The 22576-nt window shown below is 39.6% G+C and overlaps 2 protein-coding genes across 4 annotated transcripts; one reads left to right on the forward strand and one right to left on the reverse strand.

The window, feature by feature from the left end:
• Positions 1 to 631: 631 nt before the first annotated feature.
• Positions 632 to 9688, reverse strand: ghitm (growth hormone inducible transmembrane protein). Of its 2 annotated transcripts, none has more exons than XM_057326949.1 (9): positions 9553 to 9688; positions 9145 to 9261; positions 8890 to 8989; positions 3954 to 4065; positions 2326 to 2467; positions 2028 to 2136; positions 1454 to 1642; positions 1200 to 1371; positions 632 to 1048 (listed from the first exon to the last, which is right to left on the reverse strand). In XM_057326949.1, the coding sequence occupies exons 2-9, from the start codon at positions 9244 to 9246 to the stop codon at positions 961 to 963; spliced, it is 1014 nt and encodes a 337-aa protein (XP_057182932.1). In that variant the 5' UTR covers positions 9247 to 9261; positions 9553 to 9688; the 3' UTR covers positions 632 to 960. The 2 variants fall into 2 exon arrangements, with proteins under 2 accessions (XP_057182932.1, XP_057182931.1); XM_057326948.1 differs by having other exon boundaries at positions 9145 to 9265.
• Positions 9689 to 10424: 736 nt separating this feature from the next.
• On the forward strand, positions 10425 to 20490 carry chst3b (carbohydrate (chondroitin 6) sulfotransferase 3b). 2 transcript variants are annotated; one of them, XM_057326955.1, is made up of 3 exons: positions 10425 to 10717; positions 16589 to 16746; positions 16890 to 20490. In XM_057326955.1, the coding sequence occupies exons 2-3, from the start codon at positions 16667 to 16669 to the stop codon at positions 18121 to 18123; spliced, it is 1314 nt and encodes a 437-aa protein (XP_057182938.1). In that variant the 5' UTR covers positions 10425 to 10717; positions 16589 to 16666; the 3' UTR covers positions 18124 to 20490. The 2 variants fall into 2 exon arrangements, with proteins under 2 accessions (XP_057182938.1, XP_057182937.1); XM_057326954.1 differs by lacking the exon at positions 16589 to 16746.
• The last annotated feature ends 2086 nt before the right edge of the window (positions 20491 to 22576 follow it).

The following is a 22576-nucleotide window of genomic DNA, read 5'->3' on the forward strand; positions in this document are numbered from 1 at the left end:
GTTTATAGTCTTTTGAATGTGGTTCTTTTGTGTCTAATCCGGTCCTGGAAGTCTAGTCTCACATAGCTTTGTTCCAACCCTACTCCCACACCTGTCCAAATAATCCTGAACACTTTGATCAGGTGTGTTAAAACTAAACTCTGCAGGACACTGGTCCTCCAGGAATCCAGTTGAGCAGCCATGGTCAACACCAGTGGTTTTCAAACTGGGGGCCATACCCCCCGTGGGGCTCCGAGATGTATCCAGGGGGGCCAGTTTTTGTGGCATTTTATGAAATATATAGAAATTTATCATAAAATGTGTTCAGTTTAACATCTGATGAATAAGCTACAAAATACAGCATGAAACATCTATAACAGCACCAACACAACATCGTGACAGAAGCCTATGGTCTTCATACTTTCATGACTCATAAAATACTCATTACTGAGGAGTCTACAGCAGTGTCTTTCAATCCCCATTTATCATACACATCTGTTACAGATCAGCAGTTCATTAGATGAGCGCTCTATGAAATAAACTGTGTCAGATAGCAAGAGAAACATAAAACGTGCAGAGCGTCGAGTCCCCGTGTCCGACGGAAAACCACTGTTGATGCATTTTAACTATATGAATTCAAGGAAAAATGTAATTAGATCGGTAAAAGTTTATTGAAGCTTTAAACAGAAACATTACACACATATAACACACAGATCCTCTAGCCAGACTTTAGTGGCTTCACGTTTATGAAATTGTGAGCTAAATGCTTCTCAGGAATAAATAAATAACAACTATACTTTAGAAAATAAAATTAGGATAATCTGCATTTGCTCTGGATACATGTCACAAAAGAACTCATTGTCATTAAACTTTGACTGTCTGATGTGCTTGAGATGCATTTTAGCTAAAGGGATTAATCAGAAATTTCTTCTGTGTTTATACAAAATCAACAGATTCACTCAGCCTCTCGTCTCATGACGGCTACTTTCTCCGGTTTCCTCCACCATTGGCTAGAATCATCACCAGCCGCATGAAGATATTGAGTGTGTCCATGTAAATGCCCATACACCTGTAACATCAAAGTCAAAGCAAAACTACACATCACAGTCAGAAAGATATTTCTTTTATAGAAGACAGAATTTACATTTAAATCTCGGCACACTCTTCCAAGTTCCAAAATTTCCAACATTTTCCTGTGCGTGCCCACGCAAGTCACTTACGCGTTAATAGGGTCATACTTTTGAACGCCATAAAGGGGGTGCATCTCTGCTCGCTTAACGACCTTCTGCGTGTCATACAGCAGGAACATGCTGAAGAGCACCAGACCTCCATAAACAGCCACCGAGTACAGACCGGCCCCGAACGCTGAGGTGGGCGGCAGAAACATGGAACCTTTGGAGAAAGTGTTGGTTGGTCACATGACATTCACCAAACGGTCAGAAAATCTCTGCGCTGAACTGTAAATACACCTTACCCAGAGAAGAGGCAAAGACCACTCCAAATCCCACAGCGAGCGGGCCGCCCATGCTGAGAAACTTATCACTGGGCGCACACACGGCCACAGTCGACAAACCGCCCACGATGCCTGCCGTGTACCAGGCAGCTCGAATCATCAGCGGGCCGCCCAACAGAGTTAACGGAGCAATTACGGCTCCCATCACACCTAGACACAGAAGTTAACACGCACATATGAGTGTGAGCACATGTCTGAAAACATATCTAATTCCCCCTCATGACAATCCTAGGTAAACTTCCGATTGATGGTACAGATTATCTTTCAGATCATTTTTAGAGTTAAGAGATCTGGTCAGAAGCACAATAGGTCAACAATGTTGAATAATTACATGAATCACATGAATTACATGAATGTTGTTTGGGGGAAAACACAAGAGGACAAACTCTCACACATACTGGCCCCCAGGAACCAAATTGACTATCTCTGCTTTAGAACAAAAATTCTCAAAAACGGAGGACGCTGCACTCCAGTGGAGGCTTAAAGTACTACATCGTTTCTGACCTTCAGCTTCAGGACTGTGATAGCACTTTACCTGCATGCAGTGCCCAGGCCAGGTGCTTCGGTACCATACTGTGCTCGTATGAGATCGACCTCACCAACATTCCTGCACCAATCATGGCTGCAAATGTTGCACCGATAGCCTGCAGACAATTATGAAGTCATATTTAAAAAACTCTTTGCATTTATCCATATTAAGAAGAATCTGCTGATAATGTCTTACTTGTAAAACCCTACTTGAAGGAGTCAAAATATCAAATTTTTGAAATATCAAGTTTAGATTACATTTACATTTATTTATTTAAAAGACTTTAGTGTAAAGAGTGGCGTACCAGCCAGGAGCCCCTCATCATGAGCCCCATGAGAGCTGGAGATCTGCTGACGGCTACAGCAGACAGACCTGTCAGACCCACACTGCCCGCAAAGTACATGTATGTGGAGTGAATCCTGTCCTTCACGTACTGTGGCCAGATCCTGCGGATAAAAACATTTTCAAAAGTTCTTCACACAATACAGTCATGGTCACGTTTAATCGTTTTGAGAATCAAAGAGAAATGAGCTGCTGCAACATTAAACATGCATTTACGTTAGAGACACAGTGAGATTTTAAAACTACCAGCTATAAATAAGGTCATAATCTAATACATCTAAATGATAGGGTTAGGACTAAAAACAACAAAAGTTCCAAAATCAATCTTATTGAAAATTCAAATACTTATTTACAATACTGTTGTACATCTTTATGCTTTACTTGCAGCCATCTTTACGCAGCCCTTTTCTCAAGATAATGGGTTCATATCGAGTGGCACCAGTCAACACCTCATACAAAACATAAACAGTGAAAGACTGGAGTGTAATAAAAAGAGAAGAGAAACAAGCCTGTACTCTACACAAAGGTTTACTCATGAAACGTAAGATCGCAAGACATCGTTTTCCATGATTTCCCACCCTAATGTTACAAGAGGACATGAATGGGGTTGGGTAATGGTACTTTTAAGGGCACCGACCGAATTACGTCGGTACTACCGAGTATCGATTCACATGAGCAGGTACGAGAGAGAGAGAAAATTTTACTTAACCGTTAATAAAGCAGGCTGTCCTTATCAACGTACAAAATGAAAATAAACACTCGACTCTACATATGGTTATCATATTTATATTATTTATTTCACTTGTTCTTGTTTAGAAAATTAAGCATACAATCGCGTTAAGGAAATGCGCGCTCAGACGCAGCCGGCACGCACACACATAACACTGCGCTGAACATTTAAATTTGTTAAGGCGCTTTGTGTTTTCTGTCCACCAATGAATAAAATCATCTCATGAAGTCCTGAAACAAAGTTATTAGAGACAGATTAGAGCAGTGGATGGAAAGTGGTGAGTGAGGCCAACCGTCAAGGTGCAGTTTAAAGCTGTGAACAGCGCCGCAGGAGACTGATGCACATTTACATTATGTATTATTGTATGATCAACATTATATATTTATATGTAATTCTATCAGTATCTCTGTTAAAAATGTATATTACAAATCAATCTGTTATTTTCAGTAATGATGCTGTTAAAAATATTTTTGTAGACTTTTCAAGTTTTGTTTTTCTATATTTTCTAATGGTCTGTTAATGGTGGAGGCCTCATGGTTTAGGTAAATTATCACACTGCATGAATAAATGATTATGTGTGTGAGGAGGAAATAGAATAAGCTGGTTGTAATAGTTATTTCTATAGTCTTTGTGTAAAATGTCAACAAAATGTTTGAATTGAGAGGTTTGGACTTTTTTCACTGAAATAAATTAAGTAAAGTACCAAAAAAAGGTACCGTTTGGTACCGGCACCGAATTCCAGGTACCGTTTTGGTACCGGTACTGGCTAAAAAGTGAACAGTACCCAACCCTAGACATGAATGTTGCCTTCTGACAAACAGAGTTTTTAGACATGTATGATGATCGAGGGAAAAGCTTACACTGCTTTCTCTATTGCTCCCATCTCATTTGACATTCCGAGGCCGTAATAACACAAAGCTCCCAATCCGACCGCGGCGCCTCCTGCCAGGATGATTCTGCCCATGTTGTCAACTGCAAACGAGGGTTAGACACTTTAGATCTTACTACACTTTAGATGGAAAGTATGTCATCACTCAAAAACGTGTTCTTTTCTTTACATCCATAGCGACTTTTTATTTCTAAATTATCATATTTTTTAATTTGTATAAACACCAAACATGTATTTATAGACTGATAATTGTTCATTTCTGGACTCGTAAAGGGAATATGAAAATATAGACAAATAGCTCAATACAGAGCCGTTGAAAAACAGAGTTACGACACTCGCATAGACGTCCGTTGGAAGAATGGAATGCGGAAGTAACTGGTGTCATGGAGTAGGGCTGCAACTAACGATTATTTTGATAATCGATTAGTTAGACGATTATTTTTCCAATTAATCAGATAAAAAGTACAATTGGATCTTTTGCTTATAACTAAATCAGAAATGGGGAAAGTGTACACAACTGAACTCATTAACCTTCTCCCAAAATGTTGTGGATGACTCCCTAATAAAAACACCAAGGCTGATGAGTTGATTCAGGCATGTCATATTAGAAGCAGCCGACAATAATCTCTCCCAAACGTGGGAGGGAGGGGACGGTTGGCCAAAGAAATCATTATTTTTTTGTGGCATGAAAAGTGAGATGTTTGTCATTCAAATGTAGTGAAGAACAGTAAAAAGTAGGCCTACTTAGAAAAATATATACTTATACTACAAAAAGTGTACTTAAGTACAGTACAAGTAAATGTACTTCGTTACTTCCCACCTCTGAACCAAATAACCCCCCAAATCAGAGTATTTAGCCAAAAATTGGGTTTTACTAATATAATCTTTAATTTTGTCATTTAAAAGACCTCTCCCCTTTAAACTTCAAAACCGCGCGGCTTGAAGAGATGCACGCGCACCTCGCGCTGCACAGAGAGAAACGTTTTTACGACTTTAAAACTGCGCAACTTGTGCCGCACAGAGAGACATATCTGACTTAAAAACTGCGAACCTCGCGCTGCACGCAGAGATGCGTGTACAGAGAGACACATCTGACTTAACCCTTCTTAATTAGGGCTGTCACGATTATTAAATAATCGTCTCATCGTGATTGTTTGACCTCATCGCGATGGTTTCAGATCATCGCAATTACTGCACATCTCTATAGAAGACACTAGGGGGAGCTGTAGCGTATATGCATATTGCATATTTTAGTGTATATATTGTAACTCAAGCATGGTAATACTTGTAAAATGTACCACCACAACACAATCACTTAAAAAAAAAAACTAAAACATATACAAATTACCTGCAGTACAATTTAATATTATTTACGCAAATCTCAGTGTGAAAAACAGTCTACCAAAATTTCATTAACACACAAGTAAAATTTTATTGCAGTCTTGCAAGTGAGAAAAAAACAGACTAGAAGCTTTTCTATTACTGATAGTATTTTAATGGTGGCTTCAATTCACTCCTGATCAATTTACTTAATTTACAAGTATTTGGCGGTTGTATTATTGACAGGTAAAAGCATAAACCTTAAATACATGATGACCCAACTTTTTCCAATGTATTTCCAAGAAAAAACATAGTCTTGTATTCAGAACAATATGGTCGTTTCAATCGCTGAATCAAAAATGAATGAGAATTAAATGTCAAAGCTCAAAAACAGACAATTAATCATCATAATCGTCAAAGCCCTAAAACAGACAATTAATCGTCATAATCGCAATGATTTATTAGACAATTAATCGTCAGTCAAATTTCATAACCGTGACAGCCCTATTCTTAATATTTATATTAAAAAAATTCTACATTTAACTTGTTGCGTTTACCTAGAAAAACAGCATTTTGCACCACATGAATTTATAGAATATTTAGGATAATATTAACATTTATTACATTTGTTGCAAGTTTTTTTCAAAGGGTAAATGCATTCGAGCTATTGATTAATTTTTTTACTGTATCTACAGTATACATTTTTTCATACACAGTACGTGTTCCCTGGCTTTTGAACCAATGACCTTTGCACTGCTAATGCTTTACCAACTGAGCTACAGAAACACTTCTGTATATAGGCTATACATATGTATAGATATAAACACACAAAAAAACAACATTCAACAGCTTCAAAAGTTTTCCTGTTACTCAGTTGATAGAGGATCGGTCATGGGTCCCATACACTGCAGTATACCCTGTTCACTGCCAGTCATTTTGAATAAAAAGATCCACCAAAATGCAAAATTGTAAATGTAAACTGAACACTAAATACAATTTAACAATAGTTAGCACTTTTTTTGCTAGTGGGAATCTGTGCAGATTGTGTGTGTGTGTGTGTGTGTGCGTGCGTACATGCGTGTGTGACCCCAAACATCAACGATTAGGTTAAAATGTGTACAGACATTCTGAAAACTCTGTAACATAAGATGAACATGTCTATGAATTATTTTAATGAAATTATAAAAAGTCAGAAAGAATCAAGTTTTAAATATATATTTAGCATATTTAAAAAAAATGTAAAAGTAGCTTTGGGGTCAATTTGACGCCAAACATAACAGGAGGGTTAAAAACAGCGCAGCTCGGGCTGCACGGAGAGACACGTCTGACTTTAAAACTGCAATGCTCATGCTGTACGGAGTGACACGTCTAAAATTGTAATTTTAAAAGGAAAGACGATGCGCTTGATTTATAACTACGCAGCTCGCAAGTGACGTCACAGACCAACTAATCGATAATGAAATTCGTTGACAACTATTTTCATTATCGATTATTATCGATTTTATCGACTAGTTGTTGCAGCCCTATCATGGAGTGACCAATAGTTCCAAACACTGCACTGAAGCCCATTCATTTCAGTGTCTCACAAATGCATTTGCTGTACAGTTGGTGAAATAACGGCATGTTTATACATCTTAAGGAGTTGGCGGACATATCTTACATTTATATTACTCCCCAGACAAAATGCTGCTAGAAATGCAGTCAACGTAGTATTCAGTGTACACAATGTGCTAATATATTTAGCAAAATTTATGCAAATATAGTTGCAGTTGTCTATCCAGCTAAAATCCATTCAAATAGTTAGGGCTGTACCAGAATATTCAATTATTTGAATATTCGTTCAGTGGGTTGGCATTCGATTTTCAATTTTGAGAATCGAATATTGTTTTTTTCTAACACCTGGCATCCCCCACGAAGCGGTTCACATTCGCGCTTGAAAATGAATCGCCCATGAGTGAACGTCATATTTAGTTAATCTGGAAGAGAAGACAAAAATGCCTAAACACACACAAAAAAAGACAAAAATGCCAAAGACCTCAGGTGTGTGGGAACACCTAAAATTCAGCGAGGACAAGACAAAGGCAGTTTGCCAAATATGCGATTTGAAACAGCACTGTAAGTACTCTTGCTCAGTAAGAGTTCTGTAAGTACGGCGCCTATAATAATGCTAATTTGTGATTTATTGTGTGTTCAACTTTATGTGTGCGTTGCGCAGATCTGCTTATGTAATCAAAACAACACGAGAGCAATTAATGAAAGATGCTTTGGCTGTTTGGTCTGCGCAGCGCTGCATGATGTCCGACAAACCTAATATTTGGAGCAGTTTGGGACCAGGTAAGAACACAGGTTGTATGTCACTATGTCGCACGTATCCAAAGTTTTTTTTCTTACGGTGACAGCAGACTCATGCCCATCACGCGTTAAAATACACATCTCTGGCACGGTTGGCAATCAAACTGTGCTAGCACCTGAACCACAAACAAAAAATACTCCAAACATTTTTCTAAATTAACTTACTACAGAAATTAAACAAAATATAATTTGCCATTAAAAACAAAACAGAACTTTCTAATGTGAGCGAGGCGCGCCGCTTCCGGCCTGTGTGGTTCTGTAGTTTATTAAAAGTTTATCAATTCTGAACGTGCCGCGTGTCCATATTGCAACAAAATGCGACACTGCACTCCCTTGGGTCCGCAGCAACACACCCACCACGCGTGAAGTCGATTGGATGAACGGTTCTCGACATAATAAAAATGCAAACAGTCAGACAGACACAGAGATCCCTGCCTTTATTAGAGAGAAGAATATGTTCAGCCCTCTCCCTCCGAAGCTTCTAACCATTTGTGACCCTGGACAACAAAACCAGTCTTATGGGTCAATTTTTAGAAATTGAGATTTTTACATAATCTGAAAGCTACATGAATAAACGTTCTATTGATGTATGAGTTGTTAGAATAGGACAATATCTGGCTGAGATACAAGAGTTTAAAACTCTGTAATCTGAGAGCGCAAAAAAATCAAAATATTGAGAAAACTGCCTTTGAAGTTGTTAATCAGGGGCACTGTGGCAGACCGTCCACTCACAAAAATAAAGTTTTTATATATTTAAGGCAGGAAATTTACAAAATATCTTCATGGAACATGATCTTTACTTAATATCCTAATGATTTTTGGCATAAAAGAAAAATCGATAATTTTGACCCACACAATGCATTTTTGTCTTTTACTAAAAATGTTCCCGTGCTACTTAAGACTGGTTTTGTGATCCAGGGTCACATTTGGTGTTGATTACTAACGAAGCTCCAAAAATGGTATTCGGACCAGCCCTACAAATAGGTTGACAGCACGGATTTGTTTGGAACTATTGAGTGCTCCATGAACCACATGGCAGCGAGATCGAGTGTCAAAACTCTGTTTTTCAACGGCTCCTGCTCAATATATTGGTAATAAGTTTTATAGGACTTATAAGTTTTGAATGTTGGAATTGGCAGTAACCATTTCTGTGCAGACACCAGTTTTGCACACAAATACAGACGACTGTTAAATTAGGCCCAATGTGTATAGAAGAAAATGTTGGCAGAACGAACTTTTAATAGCAGTGTGGGCAGGTTCAAACGCTGCATCGTGAACCTGTTCTTTAGAGGTCTTGCTGCGGCGGAAGCCCAGTCGAGCTTTTGTGGAATAACTCTGATCACAAACAACACAAAACACAGCAAGTCATTGTGTCATTCAACAGCAGCTCTCATTTCAAGGACTCAAGCAGGTCTTAATGTAGCTCTTTCATCATCATCAGAAGAAGAAGAGTAACCTCGGTCAGTACATGTAAGATGAAGCTCTCGTACCTGCTGCTGAGGTTTCATCAGACCGCCAGGACCCTGACGGAGGACAGACCTCAATCCCACCAGAGGGACAGACCTCAGACATGACAGACGTGACACCAGCATCACTGTCACTTACTGCTTCCTACCAGAGAGTTTTATTAAAACACACACACAAAACCCTTTACATGTTATCAATCACCGGCAAACAAACAAGACACTACACGCGAGATTTTCTTTAACTTCAAAAGCAAATCAAACATCCGAGATAAACGAATACACAGAAAAATAAACCTGAAGGCAGTGACGCGCACGTGCTTTAATATCAAGCTTGTACAGAAGAGACACCGAAGACAATGTCGTAATAGTTTCACATTCATGATCAGTCTTATTGTATTGCTAAATAATCAATTAAAATCAAGTCAAACTCACCAGTCGGTTTGTTGCTAAGTTTCACCTCAGAGTTGCGCGTCCACTAATGACGCAACACAGAGAGCCTTCCGGAAAGTTCTCGTGTGTTGCTGTACTAGCGTCAGCCAACGCAATGCACTGTGGGGCTTGATGTTTACTGCCACAACACATCAAAGATTATACAGTACATGTGTCATTGCAAACATTTATTTGGTTTAGACAATATGATCGTTGTCACGTGTAGCGTGTGTAAGCTTTTAAATGTAATGATCCATTTTTATGCTATTTTATGCCTTTAACGTTAGACTCTTTAGACAAGATTTAACAGAATAAGAACAAATGGGTCACTTACATATCATATTCATAAAAGTAAGTGCAGTGACAGCAAACCCTCCCTAACTCGTTAAAAAACAGCATCATCCATAAAATATTTATCTAAAAATAATAAATCCCTTGGTAAATGATATAAAATGATGTTGTAATCTGTTTTCTTTTAAGAAACTGTATTTATTCCTTGACAATTTTCCGACTTTTACAATATTTTGCCAAGTGTTATTTGTAAAATTTTTGTGTGCAGATTGTCATTCTCTAACTTTGTAAACTGATGTTGTTTTAATATAAACTCTTTTGAAAGGGGGCTTTTAAGAACAAATGAAGAACTAGTTTGTTTCAGATCTATAAAAATACGCCAAGACCTCCAAAAACTCAAACCTTCTTTTTGAAAGAGCGACTGGCATCCACATAAACACACAGGTGTCGTTAGTTTGTTGTTTATTTTTCACTACCACAGTCGCAGAGAGATTACGTCATCACGTTTTTTCTGTAGCCAAGGGGAGGGGAATTGGAGGGGATCACGTGACGCGTTTTCTTTTGCCTCTCGCTGGAAACAGATGCGCTCGCGCTGGATGTGAATCACATCTCATCTCATCTCATCTATGCACGCGTTTTCTATTATTACTTTTCCGTGCAAATGCATTTTGTTCCATTTTATTTCAGTGAACTTTCGATACATTTTGTGCTTTTGTATAGAATTTTTGCTTTGATTTCGTGTTTTTAATGTTTTAATGTACAATGCCGGTGCCGCGTTGAATGGACACGATGATCATAATCATAATAATGAATATTTAATTTTATTCAATGTTTTTGGAATTTTCCCCGTGATGCTGCGATCGGACGAGCAAACACGGTACAGTATCACATGACGTTTATTATATTAGCAGTGTGATATTAAAAACCACCAATGACCTTCTAGAGGTTTATGTTCAATGTTGTCTCAAACTGATTTGCATTAGGGTTAGGGACAGGTAGTTGTTAGTGAATGACAATACTTAATATTATTGAATTTATTATTGGATGATGGAACTATGTTTAAATGATTAAAGACGGAACGAAAGTGAATGAGGCAAATAGATAACATTTTATAAAAGGATTTATCATTAATATTTCATTCTTATTTTGTGTTCTTGTGCAGTGTGAATGTCTTGCGAGTGTGTGTGGAATGTAACACACGTGTGTCACCAGAGAGTTTTACACTCACATGATATTCATCAATGATCATTTACATTCACGCATTTCACGAAGACATCTGATTCTCTTAAACAGAGCCATTCAAATCCTTTTGTTACTAGTTTGTCAACAGAGCTCTATTTATTTCATATAATATTTAATGTTTTTAAATCAAATCAGTGTAATTAGTGTAATTTATAGTATTGATATCTGTATTGATAAAGCCATTGATTATGACCTTATCAATCAATTAAAAGTAAAACTTAGCAAAAATCCCAGACCCTGGGCAACACACTTATAAATTCGATTTAGAAAGAAAAGGATTTATTGTGTTGTATTTATTGTGCAGATTATCATTTATTCAACTGACATGCACAAAATGGTAAATTTTGAAGAGATGACCTTTGATAGTTATAGAGATGGTAAGAAAAGGAAATCACTGATGTTACACTGAGTCTAATTTACAGCTCTCACATGACAAAAATCAAGACCAGACTTGCCTTCTAACCACCATATGCTGGACTTTACTGTATAATTATCTCTAACAAGAGTCACAAATATCTGTGGTTTTGACGGCAGATCTGGCTGTCTGGTTTAGCTTCTGAATCATTTGAAAACAGTTTCTCATTTTTAAGAGTGCATATCTGCATAACAGTGATATCTAAGACTTTTTCTTTCCTTATTTTATTTTTCATAAAAAAATCACTTTTGCTTTCCGATGCACATTGATGATGACCGGATGAGTGTTAACAGTGCTGGACATCAGGCGCCATATTACACAAACTTCCTGTCTTAAGTCCCAAGTTATGATCTAACATGTTAAATGTTCTAAATGGGTTTCAAATTCAAAGCATCATGGGTACTAAACAGATAAGATAAGTTTCTAAGTTACAATAATTCTGTAATACAGCCCCCTAAGCTTTGAAATATTCTTCACAATTCATGTTGCCTTTATCATGTTTCACAAAGCTCTTATTGAATTATTCAATTTGTAACCATGAACATTTAAACAACATGACTGGTGAAGTTTACAAATGTATTACCGTGTTTTACAGTCTGTGTGTGTGCGCGTGTGTGTGTGTGTGTGTGTGTGTGTGTGTGCGTGTGTGTGCGAGTGTGCATGTGTGTGATGTGTCTTAGACACAAGCTTTGTTATTGAATTATTGATGAGGCAGATTTCAAGTGTTCATTCGTGTTTTTTACATACTAATACAATGAATTATGTAGCTGTCAGTTTCAATTCACATGCATTTTATTTATATAGCGAATAGAAAAACGTATATTTATATAGAAAACAAAACAATAACAGAAAAAAAACAGAAGAAGGTTGAATTAAATGACAGTGCATGGTATTATGGAAAGAGTTAGAGCATTCTAATAACACAGTGTTAAAGGTGTCATCATCTGGCCTTTTTTATTATTTTATACTGTTGTCTGGGGTCAGCTTATGATATTCACGTGGTTTTTACATAAAAAATCAATAAATAATAGGCTATTTTCTACCCTGGTTTTGAGGCCGGCTCAAGAAACGCTCGGTTTTAAAGGGCGGGCCGCATTGAAGACTTGGAAGTAAACGCCCACTGCTATGATTGGATAACAGTTCTAAAAGATAGCAGTGTGCCCTGTGATGTATATTTCTGTGTGTCTGTTTGACAAGCTACGTGCTGAGTTGGAGCCTTCTGTAAACTTGGTTAGACACGTAGGTTACACATAATCAGGACATATAAAACGATCTCTAACAAAGCAATAGTGACGCATCGTACATATATTTTTACTCACATAAGATTCCGGTCGGATTCAATATTGACGGCACAGCATAGCTTTTTAATCTCAGTCTCTCTGTAAATCCAGCATCGACATGTGCCTTGTTCACAAAGGAATCTACGGTGAAATGAAGCGAACAAACGCTCAATGTTTTACCCACGTGAGCTGGAATGTCTTTAAAAATAAACTTCAACCACGCATTCCTAATATCAGAATCCGAAGGAAGCGACTGTGTTCTTCCACAACCAGGCGCTGCACAATGTGTTGCATGTTTGTTGCTTGGTCACTCTAAATAAAAATAACAGTGAAAGAAGTCCTCACTTTTGCACATATGACACGGGGCTAGCCGCTCTCGAGAGCCCTTCGGTAAATTGACAGGGTTGCCAGATCTTCACAGAAAAAATAAGCAAAGAAATAGAAGACGAAAATAAACCTTAAAATGCAAATTGTTTATATATTTTATAAGACTAAAAAATCTTAAAATCTGCAACGGACCATTTATTAAGACCTAAGTGCCGAGGCTTTTTGATCTAAGATGAAACAACAAGCATAACTTATTATTAATAACGAACATGGCAACACTGCAAAAGAGCGATGTGTGATGCATAAACAGATCCTCTTCACAACTTCATTGAAGAGTTAGATGTGTTGCTCTCATCATTCCCGGAGGATAGCGGCCCTCTTGTAGTCTTCGGGGACTTCAACATCCACCTAGAGAATCCCTATGCCTCTGACTTCCACACCCTCACCGCCTCGTTCGACCTCATGCGCCTCGCCACAGCCTGTACTCACAGATCAGGAAACCAGCTTGATCTCATCTACACCCGTAACTCCACCACAGATAACATTCAAGTCACACCTCTTCACATTTCTGACCACTTCTTCATCACTTTCAACATACTCCTTCCTATATGCACTACACCAACACCACCACCCGTTTATTTTAGACGGAACCTCCGCTCTCTCTCTCCTAGCACCCTCTCTGCTAAAGTCACATCCTCTCTTCCCTCCAACTTTGCATCTCTAGATGCTGACACCGCCACCGCCACCTTATGCTCAACACTTACATCCTGTCTAGATAACCTTTGTCCTCTGTCCTCCAGACCAGCCCGGGCCACCCCCTCCTGCCCCTGACTGTCTGACATCCTCCGTGAACAACGGAGTACACTCAGGGCTGCTGAAAGGAAATGGCGCAAGACCAAGAATCCTGCTGACCTAGGGGACTACCAGTCACTACTGTCCTCCTTCTCTGCTAGTGTTACCACAGCTAAAACGTCTTTCTATACCACCAAGGTAAGCAATGCGCCTAACACTCAGCAGCTTTTCAAGACGTTTAACTCTCTTCTTTGCCCGCCTCCTCCCCCACCCACTTCATCTTTGACCGCGGAGGACTTCGCTGTATTTTTCACTGAGAAAACATCATCCATCAGCGAACAATTCTTAGCACCTCAGACCTCGGTACACACCTCCCTCACTTCAAACGTTGAACTCTCCTCTTTCACCCCACTGACTGACACTGAAGTCACCAGACTTCTCTCCAGCCACCCCACCACCTGTCCCCTTGACCCAATACCCTCCCATCTCCTTCAGGCCACATCCAGCACACTCGCACCTGCACTCACACACATCATCAACACCTCCCTGCTCACTGGCACCTTTCCATCCACATTCAAACAGGCCCAGGTCACACCCCTACTGAAGAAACCCACATTGGACCCCTCTACTACCGACAGTTACAGACCTGTCTCTCTCCTCCCATTTATTGCAAAAACACTTGAAAGGGCAGCTTTCAACCAGGTGTCGTCCTACCTATCCCAGAACAAACTACTGGATGACAAGCAGTCTGGCTTCAAAACAAACCACTCCACTGAGACTGCACTGCTATCGGTCACAGAAGCACTGCGGCTAGCCAAGGCGGAATCTAAATCCTCGGTCCTGATTCTGCTAGACCTATCTGCAGCGTTTGACACTGTCAATCACCAGATACTGCTAGCAACCCTGTCATCACTAGGAATCTCAGGCTCTCCTCTCCGCTGGTTCAAATCCTACCTCTCCGGCAGATCCTTCAGGGTGTCATGGAGGGGCTCGCTGTCCACTGCCCACCACATGATCACTGGGGTCCCTCAGGGATCGGTGCTTGGACCGCTACTTTTTTCCATCTACACGTCATCCTTGGGACCTATCATACGGGCACACGGCTTCTCCTACCACTGTTATGCTGACGACACCCAGATCTACATCTCGTTTCACCCAGACGATACCACTGTAGCAGCTCGCATTACTGCCTGCCTAGAGGACATCTCGGCTTGGATGAAAGAGCATCACCTCCAGCTGAACCCTGCCAAGACAGAACTACTCGTGTTTCCGGCACACCCCACGGTGCAACACGATCTCACCATCTGACTTGGCAATACCACAATCACTCCTTCCAAAACAGCCAGGAACCTCGGAGTCATATTTGATGAACAGCTGTCCTTCAATGATCACATTGCAAAGACAACGCGGTCATGCCGATATGCCTTATTCAACATTAGAAAGGTTAGATCCTATCTCACTGAGCATGCGGCACAACTCCTTGTCCAGGCCCTGGTAATCTCAAGGTTGGACTACTGCAATGCTCTCCTTGCTGGTCTTCCTGCAAAGGCTATCAAACCGCTCCAGCTGGTTCAGAACGCAGCAGCACGCCTCATCTTCCAACAGCCCAAAAGGGCTCATGTGATGCCCCTTTTCATCTCCCTCCACTGGCCACTGGTTGAAGCCCGTATCAGATTCAAGTCACTAATGCTTGCCTACAAGACTATCACTGGATCTGCACTGACATACTTTCACACCCTCCTACACTCCTACACCCCATCAAGATCCCTGCGTTCAGCCAAACCAGCGGCGTCTTGTACTGCCTTCCCATAAGGGCAGTAAATCGCTTTCCTGCTCATTCTCATGCACAACTCCTTCCTGGTGGAACATTCTTCCTAATTCGGTCCGGTCAACCACATCTCTCACAACATTCAAAAAACTACTTAAAACCCACCTCTTCTGTGAATACTTGACTGACAAATGAAAAAGAAAAAAAAGGAAAAAAAACACTAACCCTCTCGCTTTCTCTCAACAGGTAGTGGTCTAGCTTTTGTTAAAACTAGTAACTTTGTATTGGCACCTATTGCATTGTTGCTCCTGTATGACATATCGCTTATTGCTGCTTATATTCTTTGTAAGTCGCTTTGGATAAAAGCGTCTTCTAAATGACTAAATGTAAATGTAAATGTAAATAAACACAACACAGTGTGTATCAGTGGTAGTTTAGTTTAAACTGACGGACAAAACAAATCTTTAGCCGAAAAATATGTCGCTATCTTTACCAGTTTGTCAATCATCACAAATGCGGGAGTGTGTACATGGCTTAAGTCATTCGCGAACCAGTGGGCGGGGCTCGAGAAGTAGTCATTGATATTCTTCTGTGGAGGCAGTGTTAAACCTATCAATTGATAGGTACATTCCAGGACCTGGCGTTCGCTGTGCCTGGTGTCAATAAAAGTTGTGATTTCAGTAACAAGGACATCTTCAGTTCTGACACTTACAGGATGTTCGATTGAATACGATGAGCTTTTATATAACAAAAGCTCGGGTTAAAATTGATTTCTTAATTCATGACACCTTTAATGTAATTTAAAGAGCCCTGAGCTAATCTAATATCATGTATTGTTCCCAATAAACAATACAATAGAATAATTCAAGCACAATTGTGCTTTGTATGTCATGAGTCATGTGTCACATGTTTGTTTCATTTCAGACTCTGAGCAGAGAAAAAAGATGAAGAAGGGACTGATTTGAACGAGCGACTGAGATTGAGACTCTATCACACACAAGAATGCGCGTTAAATACGCCGTCTCTGTCATCTTTATTTTGGCTCTGGTCATTATAGAAAAGGAAAACAACATAATTTCCAAGTAGGCACCATTCATCATCAAAGAGAAATGTCACTTATAGATAAAAGTTTCAAAAACAATTTCAGTTTGCAAGTTAGGACTTTATTTGAGCCCCACAGATGTAACCCAGTGTCTTTTTTTAACTGTGCTCTGTTTTCTTTCAGGGTGTCTGATAAGTTGAGCCCAAAGCTGACCCCTTTGACGCCACTCCTGCGGCCCACTGCATCTGTCTCGTCCACTCAGGGACACAATGGATCTGTTTTATCTATCATCAGCCAGACTGAAATCTTGCCCTATCGGGTGAACAACTTTGCCCAGTCCGTCCAGGAGAGCCCGTCACCTGTGTCTGCCGCAGGAGGAAGGAAACACATTCTTCTGTTGGCAACGACTCGTACAGGCTCCTCGTTCGTGGGTGAATTCTTTAACCAGCAGGGGTCAAATATGTTTTACCTGTTTGAGCCGCTGTGGCACGTGGAGCGCATGTTAACGGTGGAGAGCGGAGGGACGAACGCCACAGTGGCGGGCCCGGCGTATCGTGACGTTCTGCGCCAGCTGTTCCTGTGTGACTTCTCTCTGTTGGAGAGCTTCATCGAGCCCCCACCGCAAGAGCACGTTACCTCCTTCCTCTTCCGTCGTGAATCGAGCCAATCGCTGTGCGAAGATCCCATCTGCACGCCCTTTGTCAAAAAAGAATTTGAGCGCTACCACTGTCGCTCGCGCCGCTGCGGACCGCTCAACCTGACCCTCGCCTCTCACTCCTGCATGCAGAAGCAGCATCTTGCCATTAAATCCGTCCGCGTGCGTCAGTTAGAAACTCTGAGGCCGTTGGCCGAGGACCCCCGACTAGACATGAAATTCATCCAGCTGGTCCGAGACCCTCGCGCCGTGCTCGCCTCACGAATGGTTGCCTTTTCTAGCAAGTACAAAAACTGGAAGAGGTGGGTCACGGACAGAGACGTTCCAGTAGACGACAACGAAGTGAGAAAGCTGAAAGGAAATTGCGATAACATTCGCTTGTCTGCTGAGATCGGACTGAAACAGCCAGCGTGGCTTCGTGGCCGCTACATGCTGGTACGCTACGAGGACATAGCTCGGTTCCCCATGAGCAAAGCAGCAGACATGTACAATTTCACAGGGCTTCCCTTTAGCTCAAAGTTAGAAGAGTGGATCTTAAAAAGTACTCAAGCGTCTAAGGAGATGACTGGAGTGTATTCCACTCAGAAAAACTCCTCTGAACAGGTGGAGAAATGGAGGTTTAGCATTCCCTTCAAACTGGTCCAGTTGGTGGAAAAAGTATGCGGCCCCGCCATGACTCTATTTGGCTACAGGTTCGCAGAGAACAAAGAGATGTTGACTGATAAATCAGTGAGTTTGATTGAAGAAAAAACATTCTTATGATTGTAAACGGACTTCACGAGACTAACGCTGAGATTTATGAAGAAGTATGTGACGTACTGTAAACTGTCATGACAGCGCTTTTGAATCAAATATTTACTTTTGTAATAGATGGCCAGTAAGTCAAAGGTAATGGAGTTGTTAGATGTGGGTGTTCTTACACCGTACGTGTGTTTATTTTAAGTGGAGTGGGTGGTTCTCTAAAGATTCTTTCTACAGCTGGTTTGCAGAAATACAACATATATTATTAGAAACTACTCACTCACCTTAGGAAGAAGCGTTTTTTTAAGTGAACAGATGTCATTTATAGACGTACTGTATATGAACAGGCTCTATATAGGAGTGAACTGGAAATGCCACATCCATGCAGTTTGTTGAGAAGAGGCTGTAATATTTTGTGATACAGACGTCAAATCCTCCATGTGTTTTCTCTGTGGTTTTGGCCAAGCAAATAATAAACATATGATGTATCGAGGCCATCACAGCTCAACAAGTTAGAAAAACGACATTTACAGTGTATGACAACGAGGAGATTATGTTTATTTGTTCCTGTTCAAAATCTTTCTTTCCATCAGGAAATATCAGATTTTTGTCTGATATCCAAAATCCTTTGACTTTGTCCACTGAATCTGAATGTTTGTGCCTTGTCTTTACTGATTTTGCAGTTAAGAACAGTTAAGAGTACTCCTTGGTAATGGCAAGCATCATTACATTCAATTTGATTGAACTATTTAATGAAATATTTGATGGCGGTTCTGCCACAGAGTTGGTAAAGTGCAGAATGTGAAGATCTTTTGCTACAGCTGAGGATTCATGAATCTTCTCTCACATGTTTTCTGCACAGGGATCTAAATTTAAACAAAGATCTGCAAGCACTAATTAGGGTGGAGTCCACGTCCTCGTAAACCACCACGACGGCTCAAAAATACAAAGCATCATGACATTTCTTTGAGCAAATGCAAACTCTGAAATCTTGGGTTGGGTCACATCCATGCCCATCCATCCACACACTTCTAGCAATATTTTATCTACAAGCATGAAGCTGTCGTGTTCACAACGCTATCTGCTGTTTAAAGCACCAAAAAAAATCTAACATGATGATTTACTCAGAACTCCTCCTGTGTGTGGTATAGCGCAGTTTACTAAACACCCCCCCCCCCATACACACACTTAAACTATAGCTTCACTTCACTCTATATATTACAGATAAAAGAATCAAAGAATTTTTCACAAAGACATTTTAGGCTTCATTTTAAAGCCGAAGAATCTGTGTGGTTATTATGGACTGTGTGTAAAGGGTGGAGCACGGGTGTACGGTCAAAGCAAATATAGAATTTACCAACCACTTTCCACAGTCTCAGACGCTGCTCTTTTCCTTACAAGTGAAATAAAGCTATTACGCTCCACCCTGCATCCAGACCACCCCACCACATCAGATAAGGAGAAGCATAATATTAATCCTTTAGAGAAGATAGTATTGCATTGTTGATTCAAAGTATTCGTTACTTACTGGTATCATCCAGTTCAATTTCTGAGATTAGAAATTCAGAAAAAGACCCAGAATCCATGCAGGCCATAAAAACTCTTCTTACACACTTTAAACATTCATACACCACTGTTTTCACTTTAAAGTAAGTGAACCAGCTACATGATGTTTTAAGAAGAAGAATTACGTTTGTTGTCAGCTGTAAGATATTAAAAAGCTCAAGAATGGTCTGTCTGAATATTAAATGAGCAGAGACAATTTTTTGATGGACAACATCACTGATTTGCCTCTTTTTTTAACCATCAATAGAAGCCAAATGCAATAACAGATCTAAGACTTTCTATAATTGCTCTCTATAAGTGTTCTCATCCTCATCGACAGTTCAGAGTGTTTTAATACCAGCCACTGAGTGGCTTTGCTGTTTTTTCTTTTCCCAAATGAAATCACAGTGGCTCTCTGACCAGGTGCTCAAAATAGATTTAAGGCTAAGCGCTTACATTCCTCCCTGTGTGTGTGTCAAACATTCTGCCACCGGCTGGTATGCGATCGACCAATTCAGCCTTGAATTTAGCAAACAGACATCAAATATTCATATTGTTTGATTATCTTCTGCAGGCTGGGGATGGTTCCAACATTCCTGTTCTAAGTTGAACAAATGCTTGCCTTCCACTGTTAGTAACAGAAAACATACAAAAATCTAGTCTGCCATGTATAACCCAATAACTGTGATCTTAATTTATGTCACATTTATTTTATTTCACTTTATTGATTTTATTTCACATTTAATAAATATATTGCAACACTTCCGCAACATAAAACCTCAAAACAAAAGATAAAACTTTACAATAAAGTTGGATTTGGTAACATTAGTTCATTGGTTTTTGCAAAGCTACAACAATGAACATGTTTTAACAGCATTTTTAATGTTAACAAATACAAATACAGATGTTCATTATCTGTCCAATTAACTAATGTAATTACAACAAAACCAACAATAAAACAGCTTAAACACAATATTGTTTTCAAGTTTATAGTTTCTTTACAGCATTACAGTATTTATTTAAAAATATAATAATAATTATATTTAAATAAAAGTATAATTATATAATAATTTTATAACTTTTTAATTATCCCAAAGCCAAATATTTATCTTTAATGACTGTGATTCTCAAGATATTTGTACTAAACTAAAACAAACACATTTGACCAAATGTGTGTCTGCAGCAAAATATCTTGCTGTCTTGTTTCTTACATCCACTTGCTTTACTGTGTCTGCCGTCGCATCATCCAGGTGGATGCTGCACACTGGTGGTGGTTTAAGTAAAGACCCCCCTCATATGATTGTAAAGCGCTTTGTGTGTACAGCAATAGACAATAAAGCGCTATGTAAATGCCTCGTTCATTCATTCATACTATCAACATCTAGCAGGACACAATCAAAATATTGTTTCTATCAATTTTACCGAAGTGATACCAGCATACTACAATTACTACAATTACAGATACAGCTGATGGATCAGGTGGTTTTACATATAAAGATACAGGTTTTTATTAAACATTTCTGTTTTTTTCACATGACTTACTGTTGATCGTTATGTTGACATACCCTGTAGTCATATGTATCATGTTTAACATAAGACTTTCTAAGGCTTCTACATTGTCACGATCAATGCAGTATTTTAGTATTAAAATAAAAGCAAACGTACTAAAAGCATTTTAGTATTACTTCCATATGATGAACACCCATCTTTTGCTGACTATGTTGATATTGATATCCAAAAGACAAAAACACCATATCAAGTGAACATGAAATAAGCAACAACAACAACAACAACAAAATATTAGGGAAGGTCCTGTTACACTAATGTGTAGTTTAACTGAGTCAACTGTCAAAGTCAAGATGTCATGGAGAGAATTGAATTCATCCATGTGGACCTCCGGCATGGGAGACAAGCGTTCTGAGTTGCTTTAGAATTTTTAAGTTTTACTTAATTAATATTGCATATAGGTATTTATAGTCTGTTTAATATTTGACCTGTGTTTCTCTCTGCTTTAACTTAAATGTGTGCTCTCACTGTGCGTGCTTGTCTGTGTGTGTGTGTGTGTGTGTGTGCGTGTGTGTGTGCGTGCGTGCGTGCGTGCGTGCGCGTGCGTCTGTGCGTCCGTGTGTGTGTCTATGTCTGTGTCTATGTGTGTTAGTACGTGTGCATATTGTGTGTGTGGAGTGTCTGTATGTGGGTGTGTCTGTCTTCTGTGTTTTCACCTTTTTCTTGTTTTTACAGGTACAACTTTAATTGTTTTGCTTAGTCAATATGTGTCATGTAACAATGAAAATTGTAAAAAGCGCTATATAAATATAATTGAGTTGAGTTGAAAGACCGCATAACTTCTCTCTCGCTGGTCTCTGTTACACGTGTGTAGCAGGGGACGTATGGCCCTGGTTGCTGCTCATTGGCGTGTCATTGGTGTCATGTAAATCTCAGAGTACATTTCAGAACGTATAAGAACTCTAGTGGTTTAGCGCCTGGGATGCGTCAATATTGGTACCGCCCTTTTCTTGGACGCGCTTTTAATGAATGAGCTGCAGGTTTTAAATCATTTGAGATTCATATGGCTAATTCAGTTATATCTGTAGCTGCCTGGTTTTCCGACTGTTGAGTATTGCTGTGCTCGCGACAGTTTAAAGGTGGTTTTCCGGTTTTCCTGTGAAATCAATATTAGCTATCGATAGAGAGGGGGAGAGACTTATTTTTTTGTGTACTTTTAATTAGTTGTGTATGCAGGTGAAATCTCCCATGACGAGTGATGTGTGATATGACTCCATGAATCTCTCCTGGTATGTTTGATCGTTTCATTCATTGTATCAGTTATTTGTTAATCGCACTTAACTGTGCGTTTCATGTTCGGCAGGTAGCCGCACGTCTAAGGTTTCTGTAATTCACCTTTATGGAGCGGGGCGTAAATCCTTTA

The sequence above is a fragment of the Triplophysa rosa genome, unplaced genomic scaffold, assembly GCF_024868665.1.
Source record: "Triplophysa rosa unplaced genomic scaffold, Trosa_1v2 scaffold147_ERROPOS851237, whole genome shotgun sequence".
Taxonomy (NCBI): Eukaryota; Metazoa; Chordata; class Actinopteri; order Cypriniformes; family Nemacheilidae; genus Triplophysa; species Triplophysa rosa.